This window comes from Myxocyprinus asiaticus, chromosome 35 (genome assembly GCF_019703515.2).
Source record: "Myxocyprinus asiaticus isolate MX2 ecotype Aquarium Trade chromosome 35, UBuf_Myxa_2, whole genome shotgun sequence".
Taxonomy (NCBI): domain Eukaryota; kingdom Metazoa; phylum Chordata; class Actinopteri; order Cypriniformes; family Catostomidae; genus Myxocyprinus; species Myxocyprinus asiaticus.
In genome coordinates, this window is record NC_059378.1 from 6,454,540 (window position 1) to 6,472,188 (window position 17,649).

The 17,649-nt window shown below is 35.7% G+C and overlaps 1 protein-coding gene across 3 annotated transcripts in view; it reads right to left on the reverse strand.

Annotated features, from left to right (window-relative positions):
* LOC127426167 (fibulin-2-like) overlaps positions 1 to 17,649 on the reverse strand; it is an 88,541-nt gene that overhangs the window by 35,248 nt on the left and 35,644 nt on the right. For all 3 annotated transcript variants that reach the window (XM_051672769.1, XM_051672770.1, XM_051672768.1), the window contains 3 exons: positions 9,923 to 10,129; positions 6,615 to 6,725; positions 258 to 359 (listed from right to left, as the gene is read on the reverse strand). In XM_051672769.1, the coding sequence (XP_051528729.1) occupies positions 258 to 359; positions 6,615 to 6,725; positions 9,923 to 10,129 (420 nt within the window). The remainder of the gene's footprint in view (positions 1 to 257; positions 360 to 6,614; positions 6,726 to 9,922; positions 10,130 to 17,649) is intronic.

Consider the following 17,649-nt stretch of genomic DNA (forward strand, 5'->3'; position numbering starts at 1 on the left):
AAGATTGTAAAGTGAGTTCAAGACATGAAAAATCTCTTGTCATAATCCTGTGGGAAAAACTGATGTGCATGAGTGACTCAGTACAATTACAACTTGTTTTATGACAGTTTTATCAGTTTTTCTTGACAGTTGTGACATGTTCCATTGAGAAAGGAATGAATGTTTGAGTGTAGCTTTAGACTACTTAGTGTTTAGTAAACTGTACAAAAAGAGAGCAGGCAAGAAACTCAGGGAGTTGGTCAAAAGTTTCACTTTACCTTCACATGTGTGTCCATTGGCCATCAGAGAGTATCCTGGAAAACAGGAGCATTGGGCAAGTCCTCTGATCACAGAACATTGCTGAGAGCACAGACCATTACCTGCAGAGAGTGAAGGAGTTTACTGTAGTACAACTCTGCATGTACCACACTTCTTATTTACACATTACAGGTTAATTAGGGGTGCTTACTAAGGCAAAAATAAAAAAAAAAAAATAAAAAAAAAGCCATTTTGTAGTGTAAGTAGTGCGAGTAGTATGTTTACACTGAAAATACAACAAAAAGAAGTGTACTAGGAGTACCCGGATAATGTACTTCTTCATCGTGTGGAATGTTGTTCACTTCATGCACTCACCACCCGTGGCTTGCCGTGCTTGCAGGCTGAGCTACCTGGCTGCATTGCTGGTCTGACAAAACATATGTAATTAATGGTGAATGTGGCAACTAGCGAAACTTTAGTGGATACAGCACCTCACAAATGTCAGTTGAATGCTTTACCATCACCCCACGCTGTGTGAATATGTACGTTGTTTGAGATACAAGTGTTAAACTTAGGTTGGCTAACGCGCTAAAGTTAGCGGCAAAACATTGCATGTGTCTGAAGTGACACTTCTGTTAGCTGTTAAACGGCGAATGCTTACGTGTAGTAAAAAATACAATCTGAGAGATCAAGAAGCGGATGGCAATGTGATGCATAGGCTAGAGTACATGCTCTAGACACGTTGCGGGTGACAAAGGTTGGAGAAATAATTTCCTCTCTCTAATCATTCTCTACTTTATCTCTAAAGAAGAGTAAAAGCCCTCAACCTAATTTTAACTGACTTGGCTGACTATGGGTGATCTGTATGGTCCTAACAGATTTAGTTAAAAATGAATGTATAATAAGCATGACTTAACGAGTTGCCCAGAAGCATCCAGTCCTGTTCAGTACTGATTGAGAAACCAGAGATGGGACTGTGCCACAGACAGAACACAGATTTACAGTAAATCCATAAGTCCTTCAACATACCATCCAACCCACCCAGATATACATTAAACATTGTGGCGTGTGAACTTAGGAGAGATCATAGTGTAAAATGCTAAATCTTCCAGATGGACTCCTGGATGAGCTGAAATGGAGCATGTGACGATTATGTTCAGCATGTTTTCAAATAAGATAACATACAATGGCCGCAAAGAGTATTTGGATACTTAAGCCACACTAATTGCATTAGATACAGTAAAAAAATCAAAACTATTTATTTTAAGGAAAGATACTGTAGCACAAGCACACCTTTCAAGCACAGCAGTTTGTTAGATTTAAAATCATAAAACAATTGATATACTGTTCAAAAAAATAAAAAATATCTGGACACATTCTGATCAAACTTTGTGGAACATGTCCATAGTTAAAGTAATGAACTACACCCGTGGTTACTCTGCTAGGACACGTGTAAACTTGAGGGAAACTGACTTCATACATCCACTAAAAATCACCTTAAAAAGTAATCGCAAAAATGGCTAAGTGAAGTTTATTCTATGAAAAGGTCTAGCATACAGTTGTGCTCAAAAGTTTGCATACCCTGGCAGAAATTGTGAAATTTTGGCATTGATTTTGAATTTAATATTGTCTTTTATTTAAGGATAGTGATCATATGAAGCCATTTATTATCACATAGTTGTTTGGCTCCTTTTTAAATCATAATGGTAACAGAAATCACCCAAATGGCCCTGATCAAAAGTTTACATACCCTTGAATGTTTGGCCTTATTACAGACACACAAGGTGACACACACAGGTTTAAATGGCAATTAAAGGTTAATTTCCCACACCTGTGGCTTTTTAAATTGCAATTAGTGTCTGTGTATAAATAGTCAATGAGTTTGTTAGCTCTCACGTGGATGCACTGAGCAGGCTAGATACTGAGCCATGGGGAGCAGAAAAGAACTGTCAAAAGACCTGCGTAACAAGGTAATGGAACTTTATAAAGATGGAAAAGGATATAAAAAGATACCCAAAGCCTTGAAAATGCCAGTCAGTACTGTTCAATCACTTATTAATCAGGGATCTCTTGATACCAAGCCAAGGTCAGGTAGACCAAGAAAGATTTCAGCCACAACTGCCAGAAGAATTGTTCGGAATACAAAGAAAAACCCACAGGTAACCTCAGGAGAAAAATATGCTGCTCTGGAAAAAGACGGTGTGGTTGTTTCAAGGAGCACAATACTTGTTGACCCCTCTCCAAACATAGCGCTTATGGTTGTGAACATAAAGCTCTATTTTGGTCTCGTCACTCCAAATTACAGTGTACCAGAAGCTGTGAGGCGTGTCAAGGTGTTGTCGGGCATATTGTAACCGGGCTTTTTTGTGCCATTGGCGCAGTAAAGGCTTCTTTCTGGAAACTCGACCATGCAGCTCAATTTTGTTCAAGTATCGTCGTATTGTGCTCCTTGAAACAACCACACCGTCTTTTTCCAGAGCAGCCTGTATTTCTCCTGAGGTTACCTGTGGGTTTTTCTTTGTATCCTGAACAATTCTTCTGGCAGTTGTGGCTGTAATCTTTCTTGGTCTACCTGACGTTGGCTTGGTATCAAGAGATCCCCGAATTTTCCACTTCTTAATAAGTGATTGAACAGTACTGACTGGCATTGTCAAGACTTTGGATATATTTTTATATCCTTTTCCATCTTTATAAATTCCATTACTTTGTTACACAGGTCTTTTGACAGTTCTTTTCTGCTCCCCATGGCTCAGTATCTAGCCTGCTCAGTGCATCCACATGAGAGCTAACAAACTCATTGACTATATATACACAGACACTAATTGCAATTTAAAAAGCCACAGGTGTGGGAAATTAACCTTTAATTGCCATTTAAACCTGTGTGTGTCACCTTGTGTGTCTGTAACAAGGCCAAACATTCAAGGGTACGTAAACTTTTAATCAGGGCCATTTGGGTGATTTCTGTTACCATTATGATTTAAAAAGGAGCCAAACAACTATGTGATAATAAATGGCTTCAGATGATCACTATCCTTAAATAAAAGAGTTTTTTTCCATGATCAGTCATATTTTAAAAATCAATGCCAAAATTTCACAATTTCTGCCAGGGTATGCAAACTTTTGAGCACAACTGTATGTTTGTAGATGCAACTTGGTTTGATATTTACAGGGTTCCCTCCCTTTTTGACCAATTAATTTCCATTACTTTTCCAGTCTTTTGTGATTTGTGGAAACCAATTTTTTTTTAAATCATCTTCTGACTAATTTGCTATTAATTAATTTAAACCGATTTCTGAATCATTTCAAACAATTAACTGAAAAGAACCTACTCAAAAGAATGATTAACTCACAAATCGGACATCAGTATGGCTTGCGAGTGTAACGGGAGCCAGCTGATAGATAGCTGTGCAATGTGTATAAACCTCACCCTCCTGACCTCAAGAGGTGCACTAGCAACTGACGCTAGGGACTGTAGCCTTTAGCCTCCTTGTTAACGCACCCACCTCCCACACTGGAGACGCCGGTTTGAGTCCCATACGGAGCGGATAGAACAGGAGCGTGACAATGGTTCCGTGACCCGGATGGGAGTGAGGTTTAGAGGGGTGAGTGTAATGGGAGCCAGCTGATAGATAGCTGTGCAATGTCTATAAACATCACTCTCCTAACCTCAAGAGGTACACTAGCGACTGACGCTAGAGGCTGTAGCCTTTAGCCTCCTTGTTATCGCACCCGCCTCCCATGCAGGAGACGCCGGTTCGAGTCCCGTACAGAGCGGGTAGAACAGGAGCGTCACAATGGTGCCATGACCCGGATGGGAATGAGATTTAGGGGGGTGAGTGTAACGGGAGCCAGCTGATAGATAGCTGTGCAATGTGTATAAATCTCACTCTCCTGACCTCAAGAGGTGCACTAGGGGCTATAGCCTTTAGCCTCCTTGTTAGCACACTCGCCTCCCACACTGGAGACGCCGGTTCGAGTCACATACGGAGCAGGTAGAACAGGAGCGTCACATGAGCAAGTTCCTCCACACAAGCTCTAACCAAAAGCAATTTTTAGCTCATTAAATATTTTAGAGCAGAGCGTAACAAGAAAAAAAGCACACTTACTATAGAAATTTCCATGACTTAACATTTTTGTTAATTTCCATTACTTTTCCAGACTGTTTTAAAATTTCTTGATATTTCTAGGTTTTACATGACTGTGGGAACCCTGTATTTACTTGTTTGATAAGTTTGACTTAAGTGGCCAAATTGTCTAAAGCAGTAATTTTTGGGGCCCACTGAATAGCCAGTGTACAGGACTTTAGATCTAGAAATTATGGTGCCAGAGTGTTACAGATTATTGAAATTACATATTAATATAAGGACGTTATATGTACATCAAAACAACTCATTATGCCAAGACAAAACTAAAAGATCGGCTGCTTAATAACATCACTTTATTTCAAACAGAGGACTTTGAGTTCCTCCAACCGCAAACACATTTGCACATTATTTTGCCTTTGGATGTAAGCCCGTCTTAGCTGTTATCCGTGTCTGCCAGAGATTCACTCCAGCTCTAAATAGGGAGGATGTGGAGACAGAGGACTTTCTCTGTGGAAGATGATATGGAATATGGATTTCTGCAGCTTTGCCTAAAATGAAGACGTATGGATGAGATAGTGTGTGGTTGGAGGAATGTGACCTGGCAGATGTTTTGGGGATCTCTGTGTATTTAAGGGAATGTCCAATGGGTATCAGCCTCATTACCTGCTGAGAGGTTTAGGAAATTGAGGGTTGTGTTCTGTAGGACAGCCACTGTAATGCATATTGCATGTGGCGTGTTTAAGAATGAATGCAAGTGTGTTGGGATTGCAGTTTAATAATGAAAATTAATATGGAGAGAATATGCAACAAATAACAGGAATATTGTACATGTATTTGCAAGCTATGCAATTACTATAGAGAAGCTAAGCACTATACAGTGCTTTTGAAAGATAGAGATCCTTTATAGTACCAGTAAGCAAGAGATAATGTACAGTCAGCTGGTTATTAATTCAAATTATTACACGACTCTCTGGAAAACTCTATTCTGATTGGTCGGTCGCACCATCCAGTGGTCTGATATTTCTGAATAATGAGTGCACATCCAGGGATAAAGTGATATTAGACCGGTCATCCAGGTATTGCAAGTCATTATTCCTACATCTCATATTACTCTGCAATCTCTACAAGTAAACTAATAAAATTATTTCAGCTTAAATAAATATTTCATGTCCATTTATAAAAAATGTTGTCAAGTAGTCATGTAATAATGATAATGAGCAGTCAAAATGGTCATGTTTGCAATACAAACACCAACAGAACTCTGACGCAAACCGGAGAAGGAATTTAGCTGTTTCTGGAGACTCCACGGTCTCTTTCTTCTCACATAATAACAAAATTTCTTCTCAAATCATTATTTCATGCCCATGTATTTGTTTATTTGGTAAGCAGCCATGTAAAAAGCAGGATAATGGCAGTCAGACATTCATTTTTGCAATATAAACACCAACAGAACTCAAATCAATATTTAATGTCCATTTCTTTATTTATTTGGCAAGTAGTTGTGTAATAAGTGGGATAATGAGCAGTCAGATGATCAATGAGCTCATTTACATGGACATCAGAAAGCTGTTTATTGTGAGAAAGCTGCTTATGACTCAAAAGCAGCGTTACAGTTTACATGCACTGTGTTATCTGCTTTCTCGGCAGTAATGTAATTTTAACATAACATGGCATCTGTGGAAGACTTCACTATTTTTTTTCTGTGTTGCTTTGCTTTGAGTCATTACTGTGTTTGTTTCCTTAACTTTCCATCGAGACCTACAGCGAAATAGCATTGCAATAGTGGGGTTTCCCTCTTACTTCAAACTCAAGGATTCCCCCAGTGTATCTGTACTTGAGCACATATAGGCAGACGTGAAGGACAGTGGTCGATATTTTAAATTTATGTTCATAAATTGGTATAGTTTATAGTGTATGTCCTTTTTCTACTATAGTCCCAGAATACCTGACTGTAGATTATCCCTTTCATTAGCCCCAACAAGCAAAGGGGTCTTGTATAACCCTAAATTGGGTTTATTGTATATATATCCAACTATTACATGGCTATAAAAAATGGACATAATTTGGACCTGTATTGATTTCAGATTTTTTTTTTTTAATATGTGAGAACTTGAGCCATTATACAAAAAATATTTCATCATTCAGTGCCGCGATGGATCAATCAAAATCAAGTATTCCAGAGAGCCATGTAATTAATCATGTGATTCGTTCATGGGTTACATTCCTTATAAAATTCTTGTGTACGTGAGCATACTTGGCAATAAAGTTCATTCTGATTCTGACATTACATACCTGCGCATGGATTACGTAACACTGGGATTTGAGTGGTAGTTTCTTGTCTTGCTGGGGTTATTGAGGTCAGCCTGTCTTCCTCACTGACTCTGTTGTCTTCCTCTTGGTTATCTGTGTGAGGAAAATGAATGACATTCACAGTGATGATTCATTCTTTTTCATCTGGCCTCCTAACACATAATATTTTTGGTAATTGCATTTGATTGAGAGTTTCTCTGCAACATTTAAAGGTGAAGTCATTTTAATCCAATGCACTTTTTGTCAAATTCTACGACTATCTCTTCATGGTCCACTAGCTGTCCGTTCTGTGTGTGCGCTGAAAAAAAATCTGGTGTTTGTACACAGCCCTGGCTCTGTAAATGGGAAAATAAACAAAGTGGATCAGACCGATCCACACAACACTATTCCAGCGTGCATGAATTGGGGGGGGGGGGGGGGGGGGGTGGGGGGGCGGAGCTTCTGAAGGAGCACTGAAGGGAGGGGTGTGTTTGTTTGGCTGTTGAGTTCAAATATCAACAATCTTTCTCAGGAATCGCTTACTCCACCTTTAATCATAACCAGATGAGAAATTATGGAAAGTGCTCTGTGATTTGATAATGCACATCTGTCATCAGAATTCCTACCATTCCAAAAGTCAGATAAAGTTTGTTAAAGAGAAGTTACTAGTTGTTGTATCAGTTCATTACTGACATGAGATCATTTGTAAAGTTTTTCATTAGAGCCAGCACTATCTCTTTCAATATTTACATGTCACCAGGGACACAAAAACAATACTGACACATGCAGTGGCATTGTTAGTTTTTGTCCATATAACCAAGGGAACGGGACAAATAAGTACAAACTGAAATGAATCAGGCAAAATAAAGATTGTCTGCTCATATCAGCCAGTACATCCATCGCCAGAGCCTTGTTAAATTTCCTCTAGAGTTTCAAAATGAAAAATTGGATAATGCTGAAAAGCAGTTATGACTGTATTTTAGCTCTGTGCATCATGTAGGCTTTCTAAAGCTGATTTTTGTATATTAAAATACTTTCTCCTATTCCCGCTTAATATGCTCAGTCAAATATAAGCCAATCGTAGGTTGATTTTTCCCGAAAACTGTAAACACTGTGGAGCTACCAAAACATTGCTCTGTTTGTTTGAGCATCACAGCCAGCCCAACACAGCAACAGTGACTCGACCAGTGGTATGAGTTTGGGGCAGGAATATCAATTTTTTGACTAATACCAGATGGAGGATGTATTCCGGAAAGCTGTTTATTTTTGCGCAGAAAGTGGAGGAGAAATAACATCCTTAGTCCTATAGTAAATGTGAACTCATTTAAGCAAAGTGACATCAGTTCTGGGGGGCCCATCAACAGGTTAAGAATTCAAAAGGTAAGTAAGGTAAAAAAATATATCAGGAAGTTTGATTCACTGACTCATCTTAAAACATTGTCTCAGTGGCTTTATGCATTGGCATGCAAGTAAGTGCATTACAAAGTCTTTGTATACACAGTGTTATATGAGCTGAATTTAAATCATTTCAGTATGCTAAGCAGGTATGAAGACCAATTCCTCTGTTTAATGCAGAACTGATACTGTGTGTGTTGTGTGAATAAACATGAGGGTTGTATATGCTGCACTGTATGCAGAAGCAGTTCTCTGCTGTGAGGGTGTATAAACAACATAAACCCTGTTCTCACTCATATATTTTAATTCAAGAATGTTTAGAAAACTGTTTGTGTAAAAATTACCTTTACATATTATCCCAAAATTGTTCTGTACTCACCTCCTTTAGAAAAAGCACACAGAACTAGGGATGCGTGGTATGACCTTATCGACACAGAATCTAATATATTTAGCTAATATGAGTATTCTATTAGCTACTAATAAGATGGTTGTAGTCCCATCTCCATTTTACACATTTAAAAAAATAAAATAATTCCATTCCACAAAATTCTGCAGATGTACCCTCAAAGTCAGTGCAGAAAATGTGAAAAGATTGCAGATTTTGTCTGGGCCTACTTTATGGTATCAGCCAAATTTTTGCATTTAATTTTTGGTATCACTCTGATCAAGCCAAAACTGGGAGTAGACAATAACAATTTTCCAGTTCAACCAGTAGCTATATTTTTTTTTCCTATGCCAGGGGTTAAAAGTACTAAAAAGTTATCCGTCCTTTCTGCTGTACATTGCTTTATATTTTTAAATCAGGTAAAAGTGTATAGATTCATAATATCACTATCACATCAGTTATCGGCCATAACACATTCGGGTGTTTCTTCAATTTCGGGCACTTTTAGCGTTGTGGACTTCTTGTAAGAAAGGTCTAATTCAAACATTTTTCACACTCTCCCCTAGTTAACTTAATTTGTTTATTAACAGTGTGGAACATTGTATGTACATGCATCACAGGGGATTTATAAAGTCTTTGGTAATTTTTTTGAAAGTTATAGAAATTCCCACCACAGTGTAATTTTCAGCACATTCAAATTCTGTATTGTGCTTAATAGAATTCTGTGTTAGAAATAATGGTGACAAACATGAAAAAAAAAAAAAAATGGCAGACTCTTTGTCTTGTTAAGGCTAATTTCACAACCTTTTTTTTCACATTTTTTGCAATATTTGGTAAAATCACAGCTTGATTGGAAATGACTCCCAAAACATACATTTTTATCAGTCCTATCAATACAGTTTCTTTGTTTTCTTCAAACATCACTTGTGTCATATTTCATCTCAAACATGCTCTTCACTGACAATTTTGTTGACTTGGTTAACAAGTACACTAACGTTTGAAAAAACTTTAATAGGGGCAAAATTGTTAGCTGTGGTAAAAATTGTGCCACAACTGTGAGACATAGGTCGTAATTTTTGAACAATTGATAGAAATCATTTTCACACTATAAATATTGAATTGGTTTATGTTTATTTCACTCATTGTTTAGATTATTGTTTTAAACATATCTTCATTTGTAGTTGTATAATGGATTTCCATAGTTTAATCTTGAAAGTCTGGGACAAAATTAAAACAATGAAATCTATACATAAAAGGAATTTAAAAAGTACCTAAAATAAATGATGAAGGCCTAGTAAAAATTTCCAAGTCAGTTTTAATGTGGCCTTCATATTACAAAAAGAAAGTTGAAACCTTTTATTTTTGGAAGTTGAAGAAACACTAAACAAATAATTGTCTTATAATTAAAAATTTTGATATATTAGTATGTTCCTAAACATATACTTTATATATGGAAAATAACCTATTTATGAAGCAGGTTAGCAGGCTTTCCTGTATTTGAGCATTCCACAACAAAAAGAGGGGCCGATACCTGCTACACAGGTGTGTGCATCCTGCAGGAGTGTGTATCCAGGGTGACAGCCACACATGTAGGAGTCACGAGTGTTGATGCAGGTGTGATGGCAGAGTGATGGGGACCTCTGACACCTGTCATCATGCTCCAGATCCTCTAGTGAATTTGCTGCATGATCCACATCTCCAACAGACAGCGCTTGCTTCGGGAATTGACTGTCTGAAACTGAGGAAAGGGAAAGAGAGTAAAATAAAATCAGATATGTCTGTAAATCTCTTGAATAGATTTTATTGACACTACCAACTAATAATTCAATTTACATGGTTACTGGGTCAATGACAAATAAGGATTTTCAAGATGAGGATTTTCATGACAACATGACAATAAAAAATCTAGTTTTAAAAGCATGTGCCAAGTTCTTAGAAATGTAATATTTATTCCTTATCTGTATTCATGTTAGTTTCACATATTTGAAGGGGGGAAAAAAACAGTTTTGACTTTGAAAATGTCGTGTCCATTAAAGGTGCACTCAGTAATTGTTTTCCTTCTAAAGAAATTTTTTATTAATTTTAAAATGTATAAAATCATGAGCACTCCAGTCATATAAGTAACCATATAAATGCTGTTTTATTGTACATGGAGAGGGTCAATGGCATTGGTAACTAAAATCTATACCGTTTGAATGATACTGCATCCAATTCCCTAGGTGGCAGTGCGACATATTCAAAAAATTACTGAGTGCACCTTTAAATAATAAGCAATAACATATTTTCCTTACAACTTGCATACACGTGAGTGTACATTTTCAAATATAAACTTTTAAACATATTTTTGAAGTAAACATTTATGTTAAAAATATTAATTTTCAAAGTATATAACTTTTATACATTTTTCATACCATTTGATATGTGAACTTGAACTAACTATGCCAGGTCAAATTATCTAATATTTTAATGGACTTACTGGCCTTGACACAAAGAAAACTATTTGTAGGGCCATTTGAAGGAATTATTTTGGGTTGTGAAATTTGGTGGTAAAAAGTTTTATATATATATATATATATATATATCAGTATTTTTTTAAAAACAGACTTTTTATTATTTTTAATAAATAATGCCTATCAAGCCAAGCTACTTAATAAAATGTATAGGGCTTTTAAAGGTTTCCTCATTAAAAAAAGTTTAACTCCTAAAGACATGAATTGTAATTTTGCAATATATGTAGGAATTCATGACCACTCACATTAAAATTAAGAATCCAGTTATATCAGTAACCTTATAAAAGCTGTTTTATTCTACATGGAGAGGGTCCACACACGGGGGCTGCCATTTTAGAATCACATGACCAGCCGAATACTACTCGCTTAATCTCAGTAACCGTCCTGTTATTTGACACTTTTACTCATTGATTAAAGTAATCATTGCTGAATGTGAATACTTAATTTCTACAATGGCATCTAAAACTGAAAACTAGTGATTTTAAATGATGCTGCATCCAAGCCACTAGGTGTCAGTGTAAGTCCAAGACGACACAAAGACAAAAGTTACCGAGTGCACCTTTAAGAGTGTACTTTTTATCTTTCTTTTTAATGATTTTAGGGCAGTTACACCACCTTGACATTTCTTTCTGTATGCTCCACAAAAATGTCAAAATAAATTGAAAACATATTCATACTGCCTGTATGAATATATATTTTTTTTAAATGCAGTTTATTAGTAGATCTAGACACAAAAATGAGCTTCATGTCACAACAGTACATAGCTCTCTTTTTTTACCGATGGTACATGAGATGAGACTTACCACTGTATTAGGTTGATGGTTGATGTTGTTTTTTATCTGATGCTCGTATTCGTTTCACTTGTAAAAACATCAAAGTGTCGTTAATTAATGTTTTAACTTCTTTTCAAGGATAACCAGATGTCAACCAGAACGACCCCACAACGACAACTGCCCATATGCAAACCTAACACATATTACAGTGACACGCCAGTCAACATCTGCCATTCCAGCTCCTCCAGCTGTTTATGTAATGCCCTCAGAGCTCTCCATCTGCCAATCACATCCGATCACTTCCAAATGCATAGTCACCTAATCCTAAAGAACGACTGATAAAGTTATGGACAGTCTTTCCAACATGGTGCACCAATTTGGCAGGGACTTGCACTTGCCCTTCGACTGACTTAGTAATTAACGTCTGCTTAAACATAAAAAACAGACTCCGTTTCACCTTACACGGCACAGTGGTGTAAAGTAAATATTTCTCACAGTCATTAACAGAATGTACATGCAATGCAGGGAGAGAGAGATTAAACATTTCCGCTATAATTAATCACATTGGGGTGCGAGGTGGTGGGGGGCTCTGAGAAAGCATCCCTCATGGAAATAATTACCTCTTAGCCATTTTACTATTGCACTTTTTACTACAGTCTCCCGAAAGAAAGGGAAAAAGGCATCTCCATGGGTACCTGTATGGAGGCAATTTAACTGGGTCTATTTTAGCAGGATGTCATCTCCTTGTGCATCACGGTACGGAAATGAGACTGTCCCTAATGTATTGACACAGCTATAGCTAATTTCACCTTGCCTCAAGATATCAGGTAGGCTTTTTAGAGGAAAAAAGCACTGGGCCAAAGGAATGTGCCATTTGAGAGATGGCAAAAGGTAAAGTCTGGGTTATATGTCTCATTTAAAGGACAGCAGACATGGATCCATTGACTGGGGCTTGGTTAATAACTGTGGGAGTAATGATTGAGCAATAACCGTCTGCCGTTACATTGATATGGGTGCTCAGGGTGAAAGAATAAAAGCCAGGACAGTGTTGAAAAACTTGATTTAGCTTTAATCAACATAACCTCCATTTCACTATGTACACAGTCCATTTCTAAAGCTAATATCAGGTCTTCAAGTAGGATTCAAAAGTCTGAGTCCATTTACAATCTGGAATCTAATTTAAACGTGGCAATAAACAAAACGTTTTAGAATTTAAAAAAATGTAAAACAAAGAAATGCTATAAAATGAATAAAAAATACTTACAATTCTGTACTATTTCTAGGTCTCAAATAAGCACATTTGTGACATTAACAATGTTTACTCCTTTGTACAAAAGGTCAGATTTCCTTGCTTCCACTGAATCACACAAGATGCTCTTTGGAACATTCTTAAATCATGCCAACATGATCATCAGGTTTTGCACAACAACTTTCAGAGTTCAAGTCTACAGAGCTCCTTAGAGGACAGGCAGGAATTTTTTTCTGAAATAGTTTTGTGTGCCCTCGCAATAAATTTACCATGGTTTTACTACAGTAACCATATTTTAACCATGATATTCGTTGTGAAACCATAGTAATAATACAGGAAAACGAAAACTATGGTAGTAAAAATCATAATTTTGTGGTTATTATAGTTTTACTATAAAAATACTATAGTTTACTTATGGTTACTATAGTAAATCCATGGCTTTATTATATGTAACCATGTCAGTTCCCTTTTTTATTTTTGTTTTTTTTAGAGAAAAATGGTTTTACTATAGTAACATTGTAGGCTGTAGTAACCATAGATTTTTGGCAGAAAAAATTGTTTTACTATAGTAATACTGTAGTAACCATGATTGTAGTAACTGTGTTGTTGTTTTTTAGCAGAAACCATGGTTTTACTATAGTAACATTGTAGGCTGAAGAAACCATCATTTTCTGGCAGATTTTCTTTTTACTATAGTAATACTGTAGTTACCGTGATTATAGTAGCTGTGTTGTTGTTTTTTATAGGAAAACATGGTTTTACTATTGTAACATTGTAGGCTGCTGTAACCATAGTTTTTTGGCCGGTTTTTTTTTTTTTACTATAGTAATACTGTAGTTACCGTGATTATAGTAGCTGTGTTGTTGTTTTTTAAAGGAAAACATGGTTTTACTATAGTAACATTGTAGGCTGTAGTAACCATAGTTGTTTGGCAGAAATTTTTTTTTTTACTATAGTAATACTGTAGTTACCGTGATTATAGTAACTGTGTTGTTGTTTTTTTTAGAGAAACATGGTTTTACTATAGTAACATTGTAGGCTGTAGTAACCATAGTTTTTTTGGCAGAAAAAATTGTTTTACTATAGTAATACTGTAGTAACCGTGATTACAGTAACTGTGTTGTTGTTTTTTAGCGGAAACCATGGTTTTACTTTAGTAACATTGTAGGCTGCAGAAACCATCGGTTTTTGGCAGAAGTTTTTTTTTTTTTTTTTTTTTTTTACTATAGTAATACTGTAGTTACCGTGATTACAGTAACTGTGTTGTGTTTTTTTAACGGAAACCATGGTTTTACTATAGTAACATTGTAGGCTGCAGTAACCATAGTTTTTTGGCAGAATTTTTAATTTATTTATTTATTTTTTACTATAGTAATACTGTAGTTACCATGATTGTAGTAACTGTGTTGTTGTTTTTTAGCGGAAACCATGGTTTTAATTTAGTAACATTGTAGACTGCAGAAACCATCGTTTTATGGCAGATTTTTTTATTTTATTGTAGTAATACTGTAGTTACCGTGATTATAGTAACTGTATTGTTGTTGTTTTTTTAGAGAAACATGGTTTTACTTTAGTAACATTGTAGGCTGTAGTAACCATAGGTTTTTTTTGGCAGAAATTTTTTTTTTTACTATAGTAATACTGTAGTAAATATTATTATAGTAACTGTGTGTTTTTTTTTTTTTTTTTTGCGGAAACCATTGTTTTACTATAGTAACATTGTAGGCTGTAGTAACCATAGTTTTTTGGCAGAATTTTTACTATAGTAATACTGTAGTAACCATGATTATAGTAACTGTGTTGTTGTTTTTTAAAGGAAAACATGGTTTTACTATAGTAACATTGTAGGCTGTAGTAACCATAGTTGTTTGGCAGAATTTTTTTTTTTTTACTTTAGTAATACTGTAGTTACCGTGATTATAGTAACTGTGTTGTCGTTTTTTTAACGGAAACCATGGTTTTACTATAGTAACATTGTAGTAACCGTGATTATAGTAACTTTGTTGTTTCTTTTTTAGAGAAACATGGTTTTACTATAGTAATATTGTAGGCTGCAGTAACCATAGTTTTTTTTGCCAGAATTTTTTTTTACTATAGTAATACTGTAGTAACCGTGATTACAGTAACTGTGTTGTTGTTTTTTTTTATTTTTATGGAAACTTATTGCGAGGAAACGCCAAACTTATTGCGATGGAACACAAAACTATTGCGAGGGAATGCTAACTATTGTGAGGGAACGCAAAACGCATTGCCAGGAAATGCAAATCTTATTGCGAGGGAACCCAAAATTATTGTGTGGGCATGCAAAACATATTGCGAGGGAATGCAAAACTATTGCGAGAGAACGCAAAACTTATTGCGAGGGAATGCAAAACTATTGCGTGGGAACGCAAAACTATTAGGAGGGAACGCAAAACTATTGCGAGAGAACGCAAAGATTATTGCAAGGTAATGCAAAACTATTGTGAGGTAACGCAAAACAATTGTGATGATACGCAAAATTTATTGCGAGTGAACACCAAACTTATTGCAAGGAAACGCCAAACTTATTGCGAGGGAATGCAAAACTATTGCCAGGGAACGCAACACTTATTGAGAGGGAACGAAAAACTATTGTGAGGGAATGCAAAACTATTTCAGAAAAATGCAAATCTTATTGCGAGGGAACACAAACTTTTTGCGAGGGCACCCAAAACTTATTGCGAGGGAATGCTAAATTTATTGCGAGGGCATGCAAAACATATTGCGAGAGAATGCAAAACTATTGCGAGAGAAGGCAAAACTTATTGCGAGGGAACCCAAACTTATTGCGAGGGCACGCAAAACTATTGTGAGATAACGAAAAACATATTGCGAGGGCATGCAAAACGTATTGCGAGAGAACGCAAAACTATTGCGATGATACGCGAAATTTATTGCGAGTGAACACCAAAATTATTGCAAGGAAACACCAAACTTATTGCGAAACTATATGCAAAACTATTGCCAAGGAACGCAAAACTTAATGAGAGGGAATGAAAAACTATTTCAGAAAAAATTTACAGAGCCCCTTAGAGGACAGTGCGGGATTTTCTTTTCATAAATAGTTTCGCAATACGTTTCCCACACATTAAGTTTTGTGTTACTTCACATTAAGTTTTGTGTTACCTCACAATAGTTTGCGTTCAGTCGCAATAGTTTTGTGTGCCCTCGCAATACATTTACCATGGCTTTACTACAGTACCCATATTTTAACCATGATATTCATAGTGAAACCATAGTGATAATGCAGGAAAACGCAAACTATTGTAATACAAATCATAATTTTGTGGATATCATGGTTTTACTATGCAAATACCATAGTTTAGCTATGGTTTTACTATAGTAATATTGTGGTAACACTTTAAAATAAGGTCACATTTGTAAACATTAATTAACAACATTAGTTAACATAAACTAACAATAAACAATACTTTTACAGCATTTATTAATCTTGGCTAATGTTAATTTCAACACATGATTTTTTAAATCAAACATTTTATGTAAACATTAGTTAATGCACTATGAACTAACATAAACTAACAATGAACATTTTTATTTTAATTAACTAACATTAACAAAGATGAATAAATACTGTAAAAAAATATGTTGTTCATTGTTAGTTAATGATACCCGATGCATTTACTAATGTTAACAAATGTTACCTCATAATAAAGTGCTTCCAATATTGTAGACTGTAGTAACCCTAGTTTTTGGCGGAAAACATTATTATTATTATTATTATTTTATTTTTATTTATTTATTTCTTTTTGACGGAGACCATGGTTTTACTATAGTAATATTGTAGTAACTATGAAAAGTGAGTAACCATGTTTTTTTTTTTTTGGCGGAAACCATGGTTTTATAATACAGTATATTCTACATACTATATATCTACATACAGTAGTAATTATGGTTTTACTATAGATTAACCATGGTTAATCTTGTGGTTACTATAGTTTTACTACAGATATCATGGTATTTGTAGTAAAATCAAAATAACCACAAAATTATGATTTTTATTACCATAGATTTGTTTTCCAGTGGTAGTACAATGGTTTTACTATGAATATCAACATTAAATATGGTTATTTTTGGAAAGCCATAGTAAATTTATTGCCAGGGAATGCAAAACTATTGCTAGGGAACACAAACTATTTGCACGCAAAACCATTTCAGAAAAAAAAAAAATTCCCGCCCTGTCCTCTAAGGGGCTCCATACTAGTGCATGCTGTCATTAAATTCAAGTACATTTTTTCAGTTCAGCTTTTCACTTAATTGGCAAATAATATAATTTGTCATGATAAAAATTAAAAGCTACTGAATAAAAAAAAAAATAAAAAAAGCATTTTACAAGGGTCGACTGAGACATTTGAACCCCAGTGTATACCACAAGGCACAGGCTCAACAGAAATCTAGCAAGAGAACAATGTTTCCTTGCAAATCCTGCCAAAATTTATGAAATTAGTTGGTTAAAACATTTGAGACAGAGTGAATGTTTGCTGGCACGGGCAGAAAGACAACAGCCTGCTCTGCCATCTGCTTCTGATTCAGCCCAGCTTGCCAGCATCTTTGCACGTTATTCTGAACAGTAACGTGACACCTGACCAATCAGCTCTGGGCATTGTTCTTTCCTCTGATCCATCAATGTCAACCCCTTGGCCAGCAGTGTGCCAAACTTGAATGTGAAACTGAAAGCCAAGGCACA